We start from the raw sequence: 24,241 nt of genomic DNA on the forward strand, positions 1-24,241 counted from the left end.
TAATTTACAAACATTATTTAGTCAATCCGCCAGATCAGGTAGTAGGGATGACCAGGGATGTTCTCTCGATAAGTGCATGAATTGGACCATTTTCCTCTCTTGCTAAGCATTCACAATGTAACAAGTACTTTTGGGTGTCAGGGAAAATGTATGGAGTAAAAAGGACATTATTTTTCTTTAGGTGAAGTAAAAGTTGTCAAAAATAGTGAAGTACATATACCAAAAAAAAATACTTAAGTAGTTCTTCAAAGTATTTTTACTTAAGTAGTTTACACCACTGTTTATGGTTAGCATGTTGATACTGAGAATCATATCACAAAAGTCAGAAATGGATTGCATTGACACCAAATACGAAATAATTTAACATTGGATAATATTGGTTTATGAACTTGTTTACATTAGCTAACATTCTGAGTTCAGCCACCTTTACACAGTCAGTATTGTTTAGTGTTGCGTGAAGGAGTAATCATAGGTGTCGCTGGCCTTTTGGAATCCCCTGAGTGTTTGTTTAAGTCCTGGGAGAGGTGGCGCAGTGTAGTGTGGGTTGGCTTACTTTGTCAACCTTTCCCTCTTCAGCTTTGTTTTGTTCGCTAATTGTTTGGGTGGCAGGCAGGCAGTTTCCCTGCTCCCTCTGACTGACCTAGTTTCCTGGCGTCATATCGGAGGTAGATGTTTCAGTGTGTCTCTATGGTAGGTATTTCAGTGTTTCTGTGGAAGAAATTTCAGTGCGTTTCTGAAAGAGATATTTCTGTGTGCTTAAAGCACACAGAAATATCTCTTTCAGAAACGCACTGAAATTTCAAAGTGGTAGGCCACATAAGCTCACAGAACAGGACCGCCGAGTGCTTAAAGCACACAGAAATATCTCTTTCAGAAACGCACTGAAATTTCTACCGGGAGATACTCTTGTGTATATATAGTTTGTGGACACCCCTTCAAATTAGTGGATTCGGCTATTTCAGCCACACACATTGCTGACAGGCGTATAAAATCAAGCACACAGCCATGCAATCTCCATAGACAAACATTGGCAGTAGAATGACCTTACTGAAGAGCTCTGACTTTCAAGTGGCACCGTCATAAGATGCCACCTTTCCAACAAGTCAGTTTGTCAAATTTCTGCCCTGCTAGAGCTGCCCCGGTCAACTGTATGCGCTGTTATTGTGGAGTGGAAACATCTAGAAGCAACGTCGGCTCAGCCGCAAAGTGGTAGGCCACATAAGCTCACAGAACAGGACCGCCGAGTGCTGAAGCGCGTAGCGTGTAAAAATCTTCTGTCCTCGGTTGCAACACTCACCGAGTTCCAAACTGCCTCTGGAAGCAACGTCAGCACAATAACTGTTTGTTGGGAGCTTCATGAAATGGGTTTCCATGGTCGAGCAGCCGCACACAAGCCTAAGATCACCATGAGCAATGCCAAGTGTCGGCTGGAGTGGTGTAAAGCTCACCGCCATTGGACTCTGGAGCAGTGGAAACGCGTTCTCTGGAGTGATGAATCATGCTTCAACATCTGGCAGTCCAACGGATTAATCTTGGTTTGACGGATGTCAGGACAACGCTACCTGCCTCTATGCATCGTGCCAAGTGTAAAGTTTGGTGGAGGAGGAATAATGGTCTGGGGCTGTTTTTCATGGTTCAGGCCCCTTAGTTCCAGTGAAATAAAATATTAATGCTACAGCATACAATAACATTCTAGACGATTCTGTGCTTCCTTCTTTGTGGAAACAGTTTGGGGAAGGCCCTTTTCTGTTTCCGCATGACAATGCCCCCGTGCGCAAAGCGAGATCCATATGGAAATGGTTTGTTGAAATCGGTGTATGAAGAACTTGACTGGCCTGCACAGAGCCCTGACCTCAACTCCATCGAACACCTTTGAGATGAATTGGAACGCCGACTGCAAGCCAGGCCTAATCTCCCAACATCAGTGCCCAACCTCACTAATGCTCCTGTGGTTGAAATGGAAGCAAGTCCCCGCAGTGGAAAGCCTTCCCAGAAGAGTGGAGTCTGTTTATGGCAGCAAAGGGGGGGACCAACTCCATATTTTAATGCCCATGATTTTGGAATGAGATGTTCAACGAGTTGGTGTCCACATACTTTTGCTCATGTAGAGTATTTCAGCACGTTTCTGGGTGAGATGTGTTTCTGAGGAAGATATTTCGGTGTGTTTACAGACAAACTGTAGCTGCACATCCAGATTAGTTTTAGATTTTGCATTAATAGTCCTGCTAATAGCACACTGTCGATTACAGCATCCATTTAACCCCCTCTGAAACTCTTCTCTCTTCCCTCCTTCTTCCCCCCTCCTTTGTCATGGCAGCGTTGGTTCAGTCTTCGTCCCACAGCTTACAAGATGGCATATTCCATTACGCTGTCGTTCACACACACACTCCATCAGTAGATGCATCTCTCTCTGCTCTCTCTTTCCTCGTGACTCAACAGCTTGTTGCTCTCAGTTCCTTTCATCTGAGACAAAACAGACTACCTTAGGCCTGCCTGGCTCTACCACTTGTCTGTCTGCTCGCGCCGCAACTAACAAAGGCTGTTCCATGTCGACTCTTTCCCATCCCAAGCTTTCTGATGTTGGTATATGTTTTAGCATAACTCTTAACCCATGTGACATAGTCTGTAGTAGACTGGCATACTCTTCACAAACACTGACCTGCACGCTGACTGACACACTGTCTGTTGACCAATCAGTGAGTCCGCTGATGGCTCTGTGTTCATTCCGGTCAGGGATGTGGTGGAGACCATCTGGGCATTGTGCTGTGCATCCAATCATGTCAGTAAATCCATCTGTGGTTTGCTTCATTTTAGCCAATCCCATCATTACCATCTGCCGCAAAGCCCGCCCATTCCAACACGACAGATTCACTGAAAGCAGAGGGGGACAGCAAAGCAAAAGGTAAGAGAGAGGGTAAAGTCCCAGTGTTTATGATTGAGAAGTGACTGTTCTATGCAAAATGTCATCTAGTGTTGCGTTCTCAGACATTACACTTGATCATCATAACACAACATGTATAGTGTTTTATTGTGATTCTTACATGTTCTTACATTGAGGGTAGGTTCACAGGGTATACATTGTTTTATTGTGAGGGAATGTGTAACTACAATCACACCGTTGCTACCTAGCTAAGTGTTAAACTTTTTAAAGCCAATTGCAGGGTTAGGATTAGCCAATGGGAATGGTATCACTAGGAAAAAACATATCACATCCATTACTTAACACGTGTTCATGTATTCTGTGTGTGTGGTTTGTTTGTCAATGACTTCTTGAGAAATGCAGAGTGTTGTTCCTCCTTCCCCAGTAAAAGAATACTGCAAAGCCACCTTTGCTTTTGAGTCCACAAACGAAGACGAGCTGACACTGAAAGATGGTGACGTCATACAGATATTGAGTAAGGTAAGTAAAGCCACACTGACCAGCAACAAGCCCGTGGCCCTAGCCTATTCTCAGTGGAGAAGCTTAAAGCTACTACTACTGCTACTATTCAACAGTCTCCATTTGCTAGTCAAAAAGGTTTTCAAACAGACTACATGACTGTCCCTCTTGTAAGGGAGAGAGGTAACTAGATAGAGGATCTATATTTCCAGCCCTGTGTCTACACTTTAAGCCTGGCAAATGTGCCACATATTAACACCGGGCATTATCTATTTGGTCCTGGTCAACATGGTCCTTCACAGACCATGGTCCTCAGTGTGTTAATCTCACCCCCAGACCAGACCCAGGTATAGTCATCCATCCTACTGCACACTCTCCAACCCTGCCTGTCTATTCTTCCCTGGTGACATAGGTGAATGTTGTGAGCAAGGACTGGACCAGGACCCCAGGGACAGATTTGAGTATTTAGTCCTAATGCTTTGTATTGGGATTTAGGTAGACCTGGGTAGTTTGTCGGCACGACGACATTTAGAAAAATAAAATGAGTTATCCTCTTATTGGACCAGTTCAGATAGTACCTCTCCATTTCAAAAAGCCCTCCAAACACAACGCTGATCACCAACGTTTTGGAAGCAGTATGATGAGGAAGCTGTCGTCATAGCAAGTAGGTGATTTATGGCAGTTAGCTTCCCTTGATGTTGGCCAGAGACTGGGGACTTGAATTTCACACCCTGAAGAAAAGCATTAATGCCCTGACTGGGAATGCGGTCAAGACATAGTGCTAGTCCGTCTGGAGAGGTTGAGTTACCATTAAGAGATGATGTGTCTCTCGAATCATGGTTTGTTATTTAAGGCAGACACATTATGAAAGATCATGTTTTGCTGCGGGTAAATCAAGCTGTTTAAGCGCCATCTAGTGTCCATTAAGCAGATTGATGTTCAAGGGCTGCATTCAACTTGATTTGAAATCTAAAGGCAATGTTTCTTCGTTCGCGGAGACTGCATTCACCGTAAACGCTGCATATGTGAACGCTGCATCTAACATCAAGTGAGGCTGATTTTATATTGAATGAAAATAATCATTGTTTATTGAGAGGAGATGGGAGAATTTCTTTTGATTACAAAATGGCCTGATGCAGACATTTAAAATGTTTCTCAGACTCCCGTCTCCCAACTGTCTGTATTATGATGTTCTGTGATTTTATCTTAGCCTTTTCATCATAATGTTTGAAAAGTGCTTCACCATTAAAGTTATTATGTTTCAGGACACGGGGGAGCCGGGGTGGTGGCGAGGGGAGATCGGAGGTAAAGAGGGCGTCTTTCCTGACAACTTTGTGGCTGTTATGTTAGATGAAGACAAAGAGGTAAGATAAAAGTGGAAGTGAACGCCAGAACCCATATGTGTTCCCTAGTTGCCTTTTTATCCTCTAGTAGCCTGTGTGTTAAGTCAGTCATTTGTCTTATGATCATGCATGTTTAGTTCTAAAAACTGTCTTCATGTTGCAGCCGGCTCCCACATCAAGAGGATCAGTCAAACTGTCTCCCAAGCAGGAAGCAGAAGAGGTACGCTGGGCTGTCCACATGCTTGTGTTAGAGTACATGGTGTTGGTGTATGTTCACAGAATTCATATGGGCATCTTCCATTGATATAAAACACAGTTATGATGAGAGTGGTATCCTGGGAATGTTCTGCTGATATTGTATCCACCATAATGTGTGGTCTTTGTCAGGGGGCTCTGTGAGTCATCACTCACTTTAGACTGAAACTTATGCTTTCTCTAAATATTCATACATAATACAGTTGAAGTTTACATACACCTTAGCCAAATACATTTAAACTCAGTTTTTCACAATTCCTGACATTTAATCCTAGTCAAAATTCTGTCGTAGGTCAGTTGAGATCACCACTTTATTTTAATCATGTGACGTGTCAGAATAATAGTAGAGAACTTTTCTTTCTTTCATCACATTCCCAGTGGGTCAGAAGTGTACATACACTCAATTAGTATTTGATAGCATTGCCTTTAAGTTGTTTAACTTGGGTCAAACGTTTCGGGTAGCCTTCCACAAGCTTCCCACACTACGTTGGGTGAATTTTGGCCCATTCCTCCTGATAGAGCTGGTGAAACTGAGTCAGGTTTCTCGGCCTCCTTGCTCTCACACACTTTTTCAGTTCTGCCCACAAATTTTCTATAGAATTGAGGTCAGGGCTTTGTGATGGCCACTCCAAAACCTTGACTTTGTTGTCCTTAAGCCATTTTGCAACAAATTTGGAAGTATGCTTTGGGTCATTGTCCATTTGGAAGACCCATTTGCGACCAAGCTTTAACTTCCTGACTGATGTCTTGAGATGTTGCTTCAATATATCCACATAATTTTACTCCCTTATGATGCCATCTATTTTGTGAAGTGCACCAGTCCCTCCTGCAGCAAAGCACCCCCACAACATGATGGTGCCACGCCCGTGATTCACGGTTGGGATGGTGTTATTCGGATTGCAAGCCTCCCCCTTTTTCCTCTAAACATAACGATGGTCATTATGGCCAAACAGTTCTATTTTTTGTTTCATCAGACCAGAGGACATTTCTCCAAAAAGTACGATCTTTGTCCCCATGTGCAGTTGCAAACCGTAGTCTGGCTTTTTTATGGCGGTTTTGGAGCAGTGGCTTCTTCCTTGCTGAGCGGCCTTTCAGGTTATGTTGATATAGGACTCATTTTACTGTGGATATCGATACTTTTGTGCCTTTTTCCTCCAGCATCTTCACAAGGTCCTTTGCTGTTGTTCTGGGATTGATTTGCACTTTTCGCACCAAAGTACGTTCATCTCTAGGAGACAGAACATGTCTCCTTCCTGAGCGGTATGACGGCTAAGTGGTCCCATGGTGTTTATACTTGCGCACTATTGTTTGTACAGATGAACCTGGTACCTTGAGGAGTTTGGAAATTGCTCCCAGGGATGAATCAGACTTGTGGAGGTCTACCATTTTTTTCTGAGGTCTTGGGTGATTTCTTTTGATTTTCCCATGATGTCAAGCAAAAAGGCACTGAGTTTGAAGGTAGACCTTGAAATACATCCACAGGTACACCTCCAATTGACTCAAATTATGTCAATTAGCCTATCAGAAGTTTCTAAAGCCATGACATCATTTTCTGGAATTTTCCAAGCTGTTTAAAAGGCCCTGTCAACTTAGTGTATGTAAACTTCTGACCCACTGGAATTGTGATATAGTGAATTATAAGTGAAATAATCTGTCTGTAAACAATTGTTGGAAAAATTGCTTGTGTCATGCACAAAGTAGATGTCCTAACTGACTTACCAAAACTATAGTTTGTTAACAAGAAATTTGTGGAGTGGTTGAAAAACGAGTTTTAATGACTCCAACCTAAGTGAATGTAAACTTCCGACTTCAACTGTAGTTTCTGAGCTCTCACAGTTTTAATCTTGTCTTTAGCTAAGACTCCTCACAGGAAATGTTCCTTCAAAAAATGTTTGGGTCTGAGCAAATTTAGTCTAATTTTTTGTTTTTATTTAACCCTTATTTTACCAATTAAGTTGACTGAGAACACATTCTCATTTACAGCAATGACCTGGGGAATACTTACAGGGGAGAGAAAGGGGGATGAATGAGCCAATTGTAAGCTGGGGATGATTAGGTGATGGTATGAAGGCCAGATTGGGAATTTAGCCAGGACTCCGGTGTTAACACCCCTACTCTTACTATAAGTGCCATGGGATCTTTAGTGACCACAGAGAGTCAGTACACCCATATAACATCCCATCCGAAAGACGGCACCCTACACAGGGCAATGTCCCCAATCACTGCCCTGGGACATTTTGATATTTTTTTAGACAAGAGGAAAGGGTGCCTCCTACTTGCCCTCCAACACCACTTCCAGCAGCATCTGGTCTCCTGTCCGGGGACCAACCAAGACCAACCCTGCTTAGCTTCAGAAGCAAGCCAGCAGTGGGATGCAGGGTGGTATGCTGCTTGTTGATAGGGGTGTGGGCCACAGAAAAACTGAACTTAACATGAGGGGCCGCAGTGGCTTGCGGGTCTGCGTACCCTTAGCCATACCCACACATGCAGTCAGAGACATAGCCTTTTGGGGTCCTAAGTTACATTTTGTTGAGGGGCCCCCCGCACCTTGCAAGCATTTTAGCGGCATTTTGCCATGGGGCATAGAGAAAACATTGCAGTTTTAAAGCAAGTTTGATGCAAAAGATTTAGCAATTTTTTAACAAATTTCATACATTTCAAATAATTTTGCCATGGGGTGGAGGATTTGTTTTCTTCAGTTTTACAGGTAATTTCCTGCAACTCTACAAATTTTGTCATAGGGTGGGGAGAAATGTTTGCAGTTTTTAATGATTTCGGAGTGAGACGGCCTAACAAAATCATTGGGGGCCCCCGGTCGGTAGTTCAACCATTATTACTACAAGTTTAGATAGCGACTAATTTACCAAAAAAGCGTCTAGTTGACATGGCTAATTGAGAGAGAGAAACTGCTGATGCACAACCAAATGTTGAAATTGCACGTTGTATATTCTACTATTCTAACTCTCAACAGGAAGTTGAGACTCCAACTGAGTTCCCCCAAAAATATATATGTATTTTTTGGGCGGGCCTGCATTCCTGATATAGGTCTACCAGAATGGCATACCATCAAAAACAATGGAGAAAATGCATCTAATAACGTTTCTATGATACAGCCTACAGTAGTAACCTATGTGTGTTGTTCAATGTAGCCAACGTTCAATGCGATTTTATACAAAATAAAATTAATTATTATCCCCATACCATTATTATAGTGAATCAGACAATGTATGGCTGCTACCCTCTGCCTATTGGCGTCTTAACTTACTCAAGCCTGTCTCAAAATACAACACTGCCCCTTTAAGACATAAAAAAGCTCTGACTCGATTTTCAAGGATGGCTAGAAATGTACACATTTTGTGCTGTTGTAGGAAGCAATCACACCCCATTGCAGACCAGAAATGATCTGTAACTAGGTTATTAACCAGCAAAGAATATGAATAAATGTGCACACGTGGCTACATGTGTTGTGCTGTCAATAGAATCCTCAGGCGTTGCGCTCTGCCTACATCAAAATCACACAGTCTTGTTAGATTTGTTTCGGTATGTTGCATTGAAAGGTGGACAATATGTTGATTTGATCACAATTCCCACATTAGAGGGACACATTGATTATGTAAACTAACAGGGCAAACTACTAATGTTGAGGGAAGTTCAATCTCGTGCATCTCTTTGCGGGCTGGTATCATCTGCGCGGCAGTCCTGGGAAAGCTGCGCACGAGCACGCGCACAGCTTAGAGGGGACATTGCTCACAGCTGTTCTGTTCAAAGAGAAGTGTACACTATCAATTCCTTCTGGTCAAAAAGTATCCTCCAGCTAAATAGTCATTTGTTGAATTTTGAAGAAGATTCCTTTTAATCGTAAGTAAAGTTCCTGGTACTTGAACTAGTTCCATCGCCATGGCAAAGAGTCCTGGCCGTTGTTGCCTCATCGGCCCACACAGTGGCTGTTGTTGTGTCACGGCCCTGTGGAGTGAACACGCTGCTCTGCCCCCCAACATGTAGGTCAATGGGTGAAGCAGTGGTGGAGCACAGTCTTTTGGCCCAGAGCATTGGGAGAGTTTTTACTCCATAAATGAGCTCAATGTTGCCCTTTGTTTAAGGCCCTGGCCTAGGCAGAGGGAATGTGATGAGCACTGGCTCATGTGATGGTTGAGAAACACACGCTGGTCAAATGTTCATGAGAGGGAGGGATGGGAAGGGTATGTTCTCAGCTCTGCTAGATGCTCGGTAGAGGGCAGCCATAAACAGATCTCCATTAAGAGGTTACCAGGGCAGTCTCTTTTGCTCTCTCTCTCTTTCTCTGTTTTCATTCTTGTTTTCTTTCTCTCCATCTCTCTCTCTTTCTAAATAGTTTTTGCCAGCATGGTATAAACTCCCAGTGTGGATTGTTACAGCATACATATCCCGGTATGCATCTTTTGTGGTGCTGGCAAGGAACATTATCAATCTGAAATGTTGCAGTGGCCTGTGGCTGTATCCATCCTATTATCACTGCATGACGTTTACTTACAGGAGAAAGACTGAGCTTTAAACCTCCTAATCCACCACTCATAGGTGACCCACTGATGCTGTTGATAAAGATTGCTCGTTCCCTCTTGACTACCACAGTTTGTCTGCAATTAATTCTCAGGTATAGCCTTAACATGGAAAGTTGCCATGGAAGTTGTCATCACACTATAATAGAATGATCTCATTGGGCTTGTGGAAAAACTTACAAACTTATTGAATGTGGGCTATGAATATAAAGCACACACTTATTGTCTAGAAGCTGTCAGTGTTACTGCGGTGTCTTACTGCTTGGCATCATCTATTAAGGACGTAATGTAATTCCATAGGACAAACATTAAAGCACATGTTAAGTTCAGTGTAAGTTATTCATGGAAACTGAGCATAATTGCTTGTTGTGTTCATTTGGAGCATGTGCTTCTCTTCTGACTCATGCTCTGGCCTCCGCATTAGATGCCTGGCATCACTCTTCCTCAGCCCTCTAGTCTCTGACACACTGATGGGCCTGAGCAAGGCGCTGTGCAGATTCCTTCATCTTTATCTAAGGTGCAAGGTGATTTGTAGATCAGTGATTTGGCCCAGTGCATTGCTCAGGCTGGATCCCTGGAACAGCTGCCGTGACATCGGCATCTCTGGCACATGACTTTACAGTAAGGAAGCCCTGTGTTGCTATTGATATACCATTTAAATTGGAATGATATCAGGTAGACTACAGTCTAAGCATGTTCAAATATATTACAGAAGTCAGGCACAAATAATACCATGAATTGGGAAGAATTTAAAGAAACTGATGAAGACCAAAATCATCCAAACATTGTTGTTAAGATTACAGCAAAGGGCAGTCATTCTCTGGAGCAACAAACAATTGTTGAACAGACCCTGCCTTTCTTCTTTGTTAAATGTGAAATTCATCTGAGCAATTGCCCCAAAACAATTGAATTTAGTTGCGCACTTATGAAAACGTTGTGTCCCCTTGAACAAACAATTAACCCTAGGCCTACTGTCTTTCGGTGTTCACAAACCATCCCCTCACCCCTACCAACTCGCTTGGAGGGCGCTCTGTTGTCACATGTTGCTGATGAAACTCAGACGGTGAGTTCAAGAGTGGCAAGGGATCAAATAAACCAATCAATTTCAGGACACACTCATGACTTGAATAATGCAATTCATGTTCCACTTTTAAATAATAAAACAAGCATGACCTTCAAATGAGAACATTCCCCTCGTAGATATAAACCCCCAGTAACAGTTCAAAAAATAATTTGGGAGGTATTTAATATGTTACATTTATCAAGCCTTGAAATCCAACACATACAAATACAGGTGACTCATAATTAGGGATGACTATTATTTTGTGTGAAATTGCGCAAACTTAAAAATGATGCGTTGTGTTATGGGATACCACTTCGCTCTGAAGCCGGCAGTGTAGCTGACTCGGTCTAAGTTGTTTTCGAAGGGATTAATTAGCCCCTTAACCCTTTCACTCCCTCAGCTTTGGGACACTTGTGCATATGGCGGAAGCACGTGTGAACGTGCAAATGGAGGGACAAAGGGAAAGGGGTGATTTGACACAAGGAGTAAATACACAGTAAATAACGAATAACGAGTAAAAAATAACATGGCTATATACAGGGTGTACCAGTACCAAGTCGATGTGCAGGGGTACAAGGTAACTGAAGTAGCGATGTGCATATAGTAGGGGTAAAGTGACTAGGCAACTGGATAGATAATAGAGCCTTCCGGTTGAGGGTGGAGCTGTTGCCATACCAGGCCGTGATACAGAATACATAGATCAAACACTAGTATGGAATGGAACAATCTAACATCTCATGACAAAGATAAAATACTGTTGGTTTGTCATCTGAGTTCTAATCAAACTAATATTTGAAATGGTATGTGTATTCTTTACATTAATAAGTGGTTTATCCTTTTGATAAATGATTAGTCAAATGAATGAGACTCATGTTTCATGTCTTAGTTGAATTGGTTTGAATTCATTTCTTCCTTCAATTCAAAAATTCTGCGTCCCTTGAGGTATGGCCAATTCAAATTCGTTCTGGGTTGTTTTTCATCAGTTTTGTCACCCATAACAAGGTATTCTGGGTTGCTTTTCTTTCGGAAAAAGACTTGACTTGTTACCTTACTACGTACTGTACTTAACATATTCCCTGAATGTTTAACCTAATTCAGTGGGGCAAGAAAGTGCTCTTTCTCTCTGTACTTGTTGGCCATCATGGTGTGTCTGCTGGGAGTCTGTTTAAACTGAGGGCTACTGTATTGACCCACTTTGTGTTTTTCAGATACTCAAGAAGCTGCCGCCACCATCAAAAAGCATAGGTAAGGCCCGTTTCATAAGGAACATGTGACCATCATCAATCTCCTGTAGATGAGCATGTGTAGTAGATCACTATCAGTTAACGGAGAGGCAGGCAGCGGGCGACTTCTTATCTTCAAAACATCCCCATGTCTCTAGTACAGTAGCAAACAATATGGGCAGACAAACATAAACGTGTACCTCTGCCTGTGTCCATTAGCACATCCTGTCACCTAATATCATGGGCGGCAGGTAGCCTAGCGGTTAGAGTGTTAGGCCAGTAACCGAAGGTCACTTGCTCGAATTCCTCAGCCGACAAGGTGAAAAATCCACCAGATAATTGTCATTTCCAGTTCTGAATGCTTGGTTAGGGGATGCTTTATAGATTTAAATGCCACTCAAAGATTTTCCTAAGTGGCAATTGCTGTAAATCTCCGAGAGGATGCCTAAATTGGTGCGTTATTAAGAATGCCTTGAGTTGAGATGATGACTGTGTTGCGCTACGACCCCAAGGGGTTCAAGTTTCAGGGCAAAGAAACCAACATCTAAGACTTTCCCAACTTTGTTTACTACCAAGTAGTACACTCAGTCCAGATCAAAGCCGAACTGCCAAGGCCGACAGAGACGTGATGCATGTAGGTATTTAGGATCCTTTGACTCCTGTCTGATAGCACAATGTAGTCTCATAGCAGACTCCTAGGGCTTTCATCCCTGCGTCTGTTAGATACAAGACCTCTGGTATAATGGGTTTTAACTATGCCATAGATCTAGATCTCTGGAGGCATGGAGACTTCCCTAATGCCCTTAAGGTGTAGGTTTAATGACTAGGCCCATTCATTCTAAGTGCTCACATATTTGTATATAGACTTTTCCGAATTGACGAAGGTACTTGGCTGTTCTATATAGCACCGGCATTCACCTAGATATCTGTCTTGATAGGAAAAAATAATGTTTTCTCTTCTGAGGTTGTTGTTTCCGAGAGGGGTGCTAAGACTGATTGAACGAAAGGCTCATATCTAGCACACCCACATCTGAAGTTACAGACGCTTGCAAAAAGCACTGCAAAGATTTCTGTACTCCCTTTAGTCTGCACAGGAAACACTTATGTGTGTCTCCACATCCTGTCTGCAGAATATCTGTTTAGTTTGCTCTGTGCTCGAGTGGCTGTCCTCATAGACTCATAGATCCACGGTAAAGAGAGGAGGACGTTACTAAACAACGGCAACATGCTTCGCTTTTCAGGTCGAAAACCCGAGGTCCCGAGCGCCGACAAGAAGCCCCAGCATCCCCATCCTGAGGATAGAGGTAAGGGTCGCCCTCTTCCCTCCCTTCCACCCATCTGCCCTTTCCCATTAAGTGGTGAGAAACCTCTCCCCTCTCCCCCCTGGGAGCAGCACTTGTGCTCCAGCAGATGAGTTGGTGTGAAGAAGGTTGTAGACAACACCTCCCACCTCCCAATCAGCCCCGACTGCTCCAAGGGACATGTGGCTCTCCGGATGAGAGCCCACCCCACCAATCACATCCTCTCCGATATCACATACAGTGAGGGAAAAAAGTATTTGATCCCCTGCTGATTTTGTACGTTTGCCCACTGACAAAGAAATGATCAGTCTATAATTTTAATGGTAGGTTTATTTGAACAGTGAGAGACAGAATATCAACAAAAAAATCCAGAAAAACGCATGTCAAAAATGTTATGAATTGATTTGCATTTTAATGAGGGAAATAAGTATTTGACCCCTCTGCAAAACATGACTTAGTACTTGGTGGCAAAACCCTTGTTGGCAATCACAGAGGTCAGACGTTTCTTGTAGTTGGCCACCAGGTTTGCACACATCTCAGGAGGGATTTTGTCCCACTCCTCTTTGCAGATCTTCTTCAAGTCATTAAGGTTTCGAGGCTGACGTTTGGCAACTCGAACCTTCAGCTCCCTCCACAGATTTTCTATGGGATTAAGGTCTGGATACTGGCTAGGCCACTCCAGGACCTTAATGTGCTTCTTCTTGAGCCACTCCTTTGTTGCCTTGGCCGTGTGTTTTGGGTCATTGTCATGCTGGAATACCCATCCACGACCCATTTTCAATACCCTGGCTGAGGGAAGGAGGTTTTCACCCAAGATTTGACGGTACATGGCCCCGTCCATCGTCCCTTTGATGCGGTGAAGTTGTCCTGTCCCTTTAGCAGAAAAACACCCCCAAAGCATAATGTTTCCACCTCCATGTTTGACGGTGGGGATGGTTTCTTGGGGTCATAGGCAGCATTCCTCCTCCTCCAAACACGGCAAGTTGGGTTGATGCCAAAGAACTCCATTTTGGTCTCATCTGACCACAACACGTTCACCCAGTTGTCCTCTGAATCATTCAGATGTTCATTGGCAAACTTCAGACGGGCATGTATATGTGCTTTCTTGAGCAGGGGGACCTTGCGGGCGCTGCAGGATTTCAGTCCTTCACGGCATAGTGTGTTACCAATTGTTTTCTTGATGACTATGGTCCCAGCTGCCTTGAGATCATTGACAAGATCCTCCTGTGTAGTTCTGGGCTGATTCCTCACCATTCTCATGATCATTGCAACTCCACGAGGTGAGATCTTGCATGGAGCCCCAGGCTGAGGGAGATTGACAGTTCTTTTGTGTTTCTTCCATTTGCGAATAATCACAGAAACTGTTGTCACCTTCTCACCAAGCTGCTTGGCGATGGTCTTGTAGCCCATTCCAGCCTTGTGTAGGTCTACAATCTTGTCCCTGACATCCTTGGAGAGCTCTTTGGTCTTGGCCATGGTGGAGAGTTTGGAATCTGATTGATTGATTGCTTCTGTGGACAGGTATCTTTTATACAGGTAAGAAACTGAGATTAGGAGCACTCCCTTTAAGAGTGTGCTCCTAATCTCCGTTCGTTACCTGTATGAAAGACACCTGGGAGCCAGAAATCTTTTTGATTGAGAAGGGGTCAAATACTTATTTCCCTCATTAAAATGCAAATCAATTTATAACATTTTTGACATGCATTTTTCTGGATATTTTTGTTGTTATTCTGTCTCTCACTGTTCAAATAAACCTACCATTAAAATTATAGACTGATAATTTCTTTGTCAGTGGGCAAACGTACAAAATCAGCAGGGGATCAAATACTTTTTTCCCTCACTGTATATATATTTTTCGCGGCATTGCAGTTCAACCTGGCCCTAACTGGGTTTATGTGTGTGGGGAGTCAGTCTCATCCGTAACACCAAAGCAGAGTTTGCTCTGTTTGCCGATAGACATGCAGGTCTTGATTTACTAAGTGTTCGTACCAAGTGTCAAGGAGAAAGCCGACATTTGCCTGTGCATTTGGACCCCACATGAATAACTTAATAAATAATATGAATAAATAACTGTGAATGCTCAGTAAAGCTGTCCTCAAGGGTCTAGACCCTAGACACACTTGTCATACAGAGAACAGTAGGGATCCACTTTTTGACAGTAGAACAGCTTGAAGGGCGGTGGTGATTATGCTAATGTGCTTTTGACCTGGTCCTGGTTCCCTCGCTACAGCGGTGACTTTTTAATCAGTGGGAGTTTAGCAGTAGTAGCACCAGTCCTAGCCATACCCTACCATACCCCAGGGTATTAATAGAGGAGCACAGTCTCATCTTTTTATTTCATATGTTGGGAAATGTGTCCTCCTGGATAAACACAACACTTGTTTCTTCAGCCTTCTCTTTATTAACAAGTGAAGGTTTATACAATTATAGTTTAATACAATCGTTGGACAATTTATCAGATTGGCCACCAGTTCACACATACTATGGATGGTTTTATTTATCCTATAGAAATTCTATGATTTCTCCCACCTATTGTGTAAGAGACATTATGTACAGTGCCTTCAGAAAGAATTCACACCATTTGACTTTTTACACATTTTGCTGTTACAGCCTGAATTTAAAATTTATTGAGATTTTGTTTCACTGGCCTACACACAGTACCCCATAATGTCAAAGTGGAATTATATTTTTATAATTAAATTATTAAAAAAGGAAAGGCTGAAATGTCTTGAGTCAATAAGTATTCAACACCTTTGTTATGGTAAGCCTAAATAAGTTCAGGAGTACAACTTTGCTTAACAAGTCCCATAAGTTGTATGGACTTACTCTGTGCAATAATAGTGTTTAACATGACGACTACCTCATCTCTGTACCCCACACATTCAATTAATTATCTGTATGGTCCCTCAGTCGAGCAGTGAATTTCAAACCCAGGTTCGACCACAAAGACCAGGGAGGTTTTCCGATGCCTTCCAAAGAACGGCACCTATTGGTAGATGGGTAAAAAAACAGACATTGAATTAGGGCTGACCCCATTTAGTCGATTGTTTGGTCGATAGGGTGTTGGCCGACCGAGATGTATTTAGTCGAGCAGTAGCAAAAAATTATAATTCATGGTGTACCATACTGTATCGCGCCTGTCTGAGTGGACTAATTCTTTGTGGAGGCTGTGGGGATGGCATAGTCAATCGCTCTAAGACATGTGCTACTGAAATTGTATATGGTGATATTACAAAAGAACAATGGTGCAACGCTAATAAAAATTATATTAGTTAACAAATGCAGATAGCGGCCACTGTCCGCGGTTCTGAAACATCCGTGTGCTGTTGACAATGTTGCTCAATTTAGCCACCCTTTGCGTTGATGACAGTGTTGCGCACTCTTGGCATTCTCTCAACCAGCTTCACCTGGAATACTTTTCAACATATGCTGAGGACTTGTTGGCTGCTTTTCCTTCACTCTGCGGTCCAACTCATCCCAAACCATCTCAATTGTGTTGGGGTCGGGTGATTGTGGAGGCCAGGTCATCTGATGCAGCACTCCCATCACTCTCCTTCTTGGTCAAATAGCCCTTACACAGCCTGGAGGTGTGTTGGGTCATTGTCCTGTTGAAAACAAATTATAGTCCCACTAAGCGCAAACCAGATGGAGAATGCTGTGGTAGCCATGCTGGTTAAGTGAGTCTTGAATTCTAAATAAATCACTGATAGTGTCACCAGCAAAGCACCATCACACCACCTCCCCCATGCTTCATGGTGGGAACAGCACATCTGTTCACCTACTCTGCATCTCAAAAAGACATGGCGGTTGGAATCAAAAATCTAACATTTGGACTCATCAGACCAAAGGACAGATTTCCACTGGTCTAATGTCCATTGCTCGTGTTTCTTGGCCCAAGCATGTCTCCTCTTATTATTGGTGTCCTTTTAGTAGTGGTTTCTTTGCAACAATTCGACCATGAAGGCCTGATTCACGCAGTCTCCTCTGAACAGTTGATGTTGAGATGTCTGTTACTGGGGCTGCATTCTGAGGTGCAGTTAACTCTAATGAACGTATCCTCTGCAGCAGAGGTAACTCTGGGTCTTCCTTTCCTGTGGCGGTCCTCATGAGAGCCAGTTTCATCATAGCACTTGATGGTTTTTGCCACTGCACTTGAAGAAACTTTCAAAATTGTTCAAATTTTCCGCACTGACTGACCTTCATTTCTTAAAGCAATGATGGACTGTCATCTCTCTTTGTCAGCGCCATTTTCCATATACAAATATGCAGAGGGCTGCCTCGCTTCTAGTCCTTTAAACTTTGCAGTATTTCGTTTTTTAAAATTGTATTTCTTACATTTACATGTATTTGTTAGCACAGAAAATCTTAAGTGTTATTACATACAGCTGGGAAGAACTATTAGATATCATAGCGGCGTCAACTTACCAGCACAATGACCAGGAATAGGACTTTCTCGAAGTGGATCCTTTGTCCGAACCACCCAGGGCATTTGAACTGATTCCAGAGGCCGACCCAAAACAAGCCGGAGAAGAGGTAGACGGAGCGGCCTTCTGGTCAGACTTTGGAGGCGAGCACACCACCCATCGCTTCTGAGTATATTACTCACTAATGTCCAGTCTCTAGATAACAAGGTAGACAAAATTAGGGGAAGGGTTGCTTTCCAGAAAGACATCAGGGAATGTAACATACTCTGTTTCACGGAAACATGGCTCTCTCGGGATATGCTGTCGGAGTCAGTACAGCCACCTGGATTCTCTGTACTTTGCGCCAACAGGAATAAACATCGGGAAGAAGGGTGGGGGTGTATGTTTCATGATTAACAACTTATGGTGTAATTGCAACAACATACAGGAGCTCAAGTCCTGTTGTTCACCTGACCTAGAATTCCTCACAATTCTCCTCCACCTTACCTGTCACCCTAGACCAGGCCTGAGCAACTCCAGTCCTCGGGGGCCTGATTGGTGTCACGCTTTTGCCCCAGCTAACACACCTGACTCCAATAATCAATTAATTATGATCTTCAGTTAAAAATGCACTTAGTTTAAATCAGGTGTGTTTGCTAGGGATGGGGGAAAGGTGTGACATGAATCAGGCCCCCGAGGACTGCAATTGCCTAGGCCTGCCCTAGAAACACTTCAATTTGCTTACCGCCCGAATAAGTCCACAGACGATGCAATCGCCATAACACTGCACACTGCCCTATCCCATCTGGACAAGAGGAATACCTATGTAAGAATGCTGTTCATTGACTACAGTGCCTCTTCAACCTCCGGAGGCTGAAGAAATTTGGGGGTGCGGTCTGCACAACCCATCACTGGGGGCAAACTACCTGTCCTCCAGGACAACTACAGTACCCGATGTCACAGGAAGGCCAGAAAGATCATCAAGGACAACAACCACCAGAGCCACTGCCTGTTCAACCTGCTACCATCCAGAAGGCGAGGTCAGTACAGGTGCATCAAAGCTGGGATCGAGAGATTTCAATTCCATCAGACTGTTAAACAGCCATCAGTAACTCAGAGCGACTGCTGCTTACATACAGACTTGAAATCGTTGGCCATTTTAATAAATGTAATGTAGGCTTAGTATAGCAGCCTTGTATAACCACCATCGAGCTTTAGGCCTAGGAGCGCATCCTGTTTATTCTTAATAGCGTAACTTACTCATGCCTGTATTTCAATACTTACTGTATACAGGCTGCTGTATCAATCAATAATTAATTTGTTCCTGTCATCACACAGCATATGAGTCAATCATGATTTGATATGCAGTCAAGCATTTTAGTTATAAAATAACAAAGCGTCCCTTGAATAATTAGCGTAAACAATTAATAAACCGTTCCATGTCTGCAATTGCATTCACGAGTGCATGCATCTGTTTTTAGTTTTTGCTGTAATAAAGGCTTTCTTTAAAAAAGTTACAACCGACTCTATGGCACGCTTATTATTTCTTTAGTGTTTTACGTTGTTCCAAACGGTCAGAAAAATATTTTGTCATCTAACTGCACCAGTTTGGCACACATAATATGCACGCAGCGCTTGTTCCTTACCTTTTATTTTGTGATCTCCTGTATTTATAACCAATTTATTGATGTGATTATGATACGCTATAGGTCAGTCTCTATTGGTCACGTGCATGCGATGCATACATGTGTCACGTAAAGAAAGCAAGGGTTGAGGGAATAGGCAATGTTTTTCCTAAACAAATGAGGGATTTTGGTAACAATTTTTCAGTCAGAAGTGGCGGTAATTATGTTACAGCTTCAGCAACATGGACAGCGTGATAAACACTGTTGATGTTCTGTGGTGGTCGCTGCAGCAGGGACGAGAGAGAGAGACAACTGATGCTAGTCACACAGTCTGAGCCCGGCCTGTCACAATCAAATCAATTGCGGTCGGACTCCCTCTTGTCATTTGTGTATCTTAATTATTTCATGTTTTTTAAAGCATCATACAAGCTCAGTACATATAGTTGATTTGATTAAAACACATAGGATGTCTATATGTGGAAAAATACACCTTTGAAACTTTCGACTAATTGACTGGAACAGAATACTCTCGGTTGACCATGATAATTTTTTTTGTCGGGAACAGCCCTACATTGAATAACCCTTTGAGCATGGTGAAGTTTTTAATTACACTTTGGATGGTGTATTAATACACCCAGTCACTACAAAAGATACAGTCATCCTTCCTAACTTGCACTGGTTCCTAAACTTTTTTTATAGTCCCGTACCCCTTCAAACATTCAACCTCCAGCTGCATACCCCCTCTAGCACCAGGGTCAGCGCACTCTCAAATATTGTTTTTTGCCATCAGTGTAAGCCTGTTACACACACAATACGATACATTTATTAAACATGAGTGTGAGTTTTTGTCACAACCCGGCTCTTGGGAAGTGACAGAGCTCTTATAGGAACAGGGCACAAATAATAATAATCAATCATTTTGCTCTTTATTTAGCCATCTTACATATAAAACCTTATTTGTTCATTGAAAATTGTGACCAACTCACCACAGGTTAATGAGAAGGGTGTGCTTGAAAGGATGCAAATAATTCTGCAATGTTGGGTTGTATTGGAGAGAGTCTGTCTTAAATCATTTCCCACACACACACAGTCTGTGCCTGTATTTAGTTGTCATGCTAGTGAATACACTCTCACATAGGTACATGGTTGCAAAGGGCATCAGTGTCTTAACAGCGCGATTTGACAAGGCACCCAAAAAATCATAGAATGATGGAAAGACCTGTGTGTTGTCCTTGTTAATGCAGACTCAATCATAGCCTCAATTTTCTCCCACACATTGAATATAGTTGCAGAGAGCCCATGTAATCCTAGATTCAGATCATTCAGGCGAGGAAAAACATCACTCAGGTAGGCCAGTCGTGAGAAACTCGTCTTCAAGCGGTCAGACAAGTGAAAATTATGGTCAGTAAAGAAAACTTTAAGCTCGTCTCTCAATTCAAAAAAACGTGTCAATACTTTGCCCCTTGATAACCAGCGCACTTCTGTGTGTTGTAAAAGTGTTACATGATCGCTGCTCATATCATTGCATATTGCAGAAAATACACGAGAGTTCAGGGGCCTTGCTTTAACATCTCTGGGATATGTGGGACGATAGCGTTCCACTTGGCCAAAAGCCAGAAAAAAATGTAGCGCGCCAAATTCAAATATATTACTATAAAAATCAATCTTTCATGAAATCACAATTTAAAGCTACACATGTTGTGAATCCAGCCAACATGTCTGATTTCAGAAAGGATTTACGGCGAAAGCACACCAAACGATTGTTAGCTCAGCACAGAAAACCACAGCCATTTTCCCAGCAAAAGATAGTAGTCACAAAAAGCAGAAAGAGATAAAATGAATCACTAACCTTTGATGAACTTCATCAGATGACACTCATAGGACATCATGTTACACAATACATTTATGTTTTGTTCGATAATGTGCATATTTATATCCACAAATCTCGGTTTACATTGGCGCCATGTTCAGAAATGTCTCAAATATCCAGAGAAATTGCAGAGAGCCACGTCAAATAACAGAAATACTCATCATAAACTTTGATGAAAGATACATGTTTTACATAGAATTAAAGATACACTTGTTCTTAATGCAAACGCTGTGTCAGATTTCAAAAAAACTTTACGTAAAAAGCACACCATGCAACAATCTGAGACGGTACTCAAAAATAACATTTCTCCGCCATTTTGGAGTCAACAGAAATACGAAATTACATCATAAATATTCCCTTACCTTTGATCATCTTCATCAGAATGCACTCCCAGGAATCCTAGTTCCACAATAAATTGTTGTTTTGTTCGGTAATGTCCATCACTTATGTCTAAGTAGCTACTTTTGCTAGCATGTTTAGTGCACATGTCCAAACGCTCGCGCAGATGCAGGCGAACTCGGACGAAAACTTCAAAAAGTTATATAACAGGTCGAATAAACTGGTCAAACTAAGTAGAGAATCAATCTTCAGGATGTTGTTGTCATATATATCCAATAACGTTCCAACCAGAGCATTCTTTCGTGTCTGTAGAAGTTATGGAACGCAAGGTGATATCATGAGGAAAGCGCGTGACCAGGAACTGGCAATCTGCCAGAACACTGACTCATTCCCCTCTCATCCAGCCCCACAACACAGCATAAGCTTCATTCCACGTTCTACAGACTGTTGACATCTAGTGGAAGGCGTAGGAAGTGCAAACAGATCCATATCTTACAGGGAATTGAATAGGCGATGAGTTGAACGTTGACCAGTCTCAGAATTCTCACTTCCTGTTTGGATTTTTTCTCAGGTTTTTGCCTGCCACATGAGTTCTGTTATACTCACAGACATCATTCAAACAGTTTTAGAAACTTCAGAGTGTTTTATATCCAATAGTAATAATAATATGCATATATTAGCATCTGGGACAGAGTAGGAGGCAGTTCACTATGGGCACGCAATTCATCCAAAAGTGAAAATGCTGCCCCCTATATCAAATAAGTTAACAAAGTTAACCATTTTCACTGTAGTGTTCAAAATGTATTTCAAGCTGTCAGGCATTCCCTTGGCAGCAACAGCCTCTCGTGGATGCTGCAGTGTACCCAAGTAGCGTCGGGAGCAACTGCTTGCATGCGTGTTACCACTCCACTATGTCACCCTGTCATGGCTTTTGCGCCATAAGTACAGATACCAACCCATCTTGACCACCAAAGTCCATTTGATGTCACAAAGCTGTCCAGTACTTAAAAAATATCCTCTGCTGTTGTCCTGGTTTCTAGCTTCCACATTTGCGCCTCTTCGATGGTCCATAGTGCTTTCCCGGTTAAGAGGGCAGTAGCTCTTCGGCTGCACAACTGTCAGTGTCCATGCTAGCGGGGCTAACAAGAAATGTAGAATTACTGATGCTAGCATTGGATGTGCTTGTGGAAGCAGAACAACTTGTGTCATTGACAGGTGCAGGTGTAGTACTGCTGGTAGTAGCAGTACTACCAATAGATCTGATATGTGTCTCTATGAACACGGGCGTGCCTTACTTTTTTTTTTAAACCATTAATCAATTTTCGAGCAAACGGAATGAGCAGCAGCTACGTTTGGCTACATACAGACCGTTAGTAGAATTCCCACTGGAGAGTAACGTTAATGTCATTGGATGTTAATTATTTGACTAGGCTACCTGTATTGACGTTATTTCGCGTTATTTCGCTTATTTCGGTTTAACTTTATTTTTGGGAGAGATATGAGGCTACTCAGGCGAGAGAAAAACATCACCTGTTGGAAAATCTAAATAGACTGTTTGAAAATGCAAAGATTTAAAATAAATGTTTTAAAAAATGTGAATCACATTTTTATTTGGCGTACCCCCAACAGCATTGCGCGTATCCCAGTTTGGGAATACCTGCCGTAGAGGAAGGAAACCGCTCAGGGATTTCACCATGAGGCCAATGGTGACTTTAAAACTGTTACAAATGGCTGTGATAGGAGAAAACTGAGGATGGATCAAGAACATTGTCGTTACTCCACAATACTAACCTAAGTGAAAAGAAGGAAGACTGTACAGAATAAAATATTCTAAAACATGCATATGGCACTAAAGTAAAACTGCAAAAAATGTGGCAAAGAAATTTACTTTAAGTGCTGAATACATTATGTTTGGGGCAAATCCAACACATCAGTCAGTACCAATCTTCATATTTTCTAGCATGGTGGTGGCTGCATCATGTTATGTGTATCCTTGTCATCGGCAAGAACTGGGTCGTTTTTATGATAAAAAGAAACGGAATAGAGCTAACTAAGCACAGACAAACTCCAAGAGCAAAACCTGGTTGTCTGCTTTCCAACAGACACTGGGAGACAAATTCAGCTTTCAGCAGGACAATAACCTAAAACACAACGTTAAATTTACACTGGAACGGGCCTCCCGGGTGGCGCAGTGGTCTAAAGCACTGCATCGCAGTGCTATGCTGCGCCACCAGAGTCTGGGTTCGCGCCCAGGCTCTGTCGCAGCCGGCCGCGACCGGGAGGTCCGTGGGGCGACGCACAATTGGCTTAGCGTCGTCCGGGTTAGGGAGGGTTTGGCCGGTAGGGATATCCTTGTCTCATCGCGCTCCAGCGACTCCTGTGGCGGGCCGGGCGCAGTGCGCGCTAACCGAGGGGGGCGGGTGCACGGTGTTTCCTCCGACACATTGGTGCGGCTGGCTTCCGGGTTGGAGGCGCGCTGTGTTAAGAAGCAGTGCGGCTTGGTTGGGTTGTGCTTCGGAGGACGCATGACTTTCGACCTTCGTCTCTCCCGAGCCCGTACGGGAGTTGTAGCGATGAGACAAGATAGTAATTACTAGCGATTGGATACCACGAAAATTGGGGAGAAAAGGGGATAAAATTTAAAAAAAATAATAATAATTAAAAAAATTAAAAATAATTACACTGGAGTTGCTTTCCAAGATGCATTGAATGTTCCTGAGTGGCTTAGTTACGTTTTGACTTAAGTTGGCTCAAATCTAAGGTAAGACTTTAAAATGGCTGTCTAGCAATGATAATCAACCAACTTGACAGAGCTTGAAAAATGTTTAGTAATATTGTACAATCCAGGTATGCAAAGCTCTTAGAGACTTACCCAGAAAGACTCACAGCTGTAATCGCTGCCTAA

The 24,241-nt window shown here is 42.7% G+C and overlaps 1 protein-coding gene across 6 annotated transcripts in view; it reads left to right on the forward strand.

Moving 5' to 3' along the window:
- LOC139582879 (CD2-associated protein-like) overlaps positions 1-24,241 on the forward strand; it is a 114,177-nt gene that overhangs the window by 63,058 nt on the left and 26,878 nt on the right. For all 6 annotated transcript variants that reach the window (XM_071413296.1, XM_071413295.1, XM_071413293.1 and 3 more), the window contains 6 exons: positions 2,815-2,902; positions 3,306-3,400; positions 4,645-4,743; positions 4,886-4,942; positions 11,784-11,820; positions 13,040-13,102. In XM_071413296.1, coding sequence (XP_071269397.1) covers positions 2,815-2,902; positions 3,306-3,400; positions 4,645-4,743; positions 4,886-4,942; positions 11,784-11,820; positions 13,040-13,102 — 439 coding nt within the window. The remainder of the gene's footprint in view (positions 1-2,814; positions 2,903-3,305; positions 3,401-4,644; positions 4,744-4,885; positions 4,943-11,783; positions 11,821-13,039; positions 13,103-24,241) is intronic.

The sequence above is a fragment of the Salvelinus alpinus genome, chromosome 8 (assembly GCF_045679555.1).
Source record: "Salvelinus alpinus chromosome 8, SLU_Salpinus.1, whole genome shotgun sequence".
In the NCBI taxonomy this organism is placed as follows: Eukaryota; Metazoa; Chordata; class Actinopteri; order Salmoniformes; family Salmonidae; genus Salvelinus; species Salvelinus alpinus.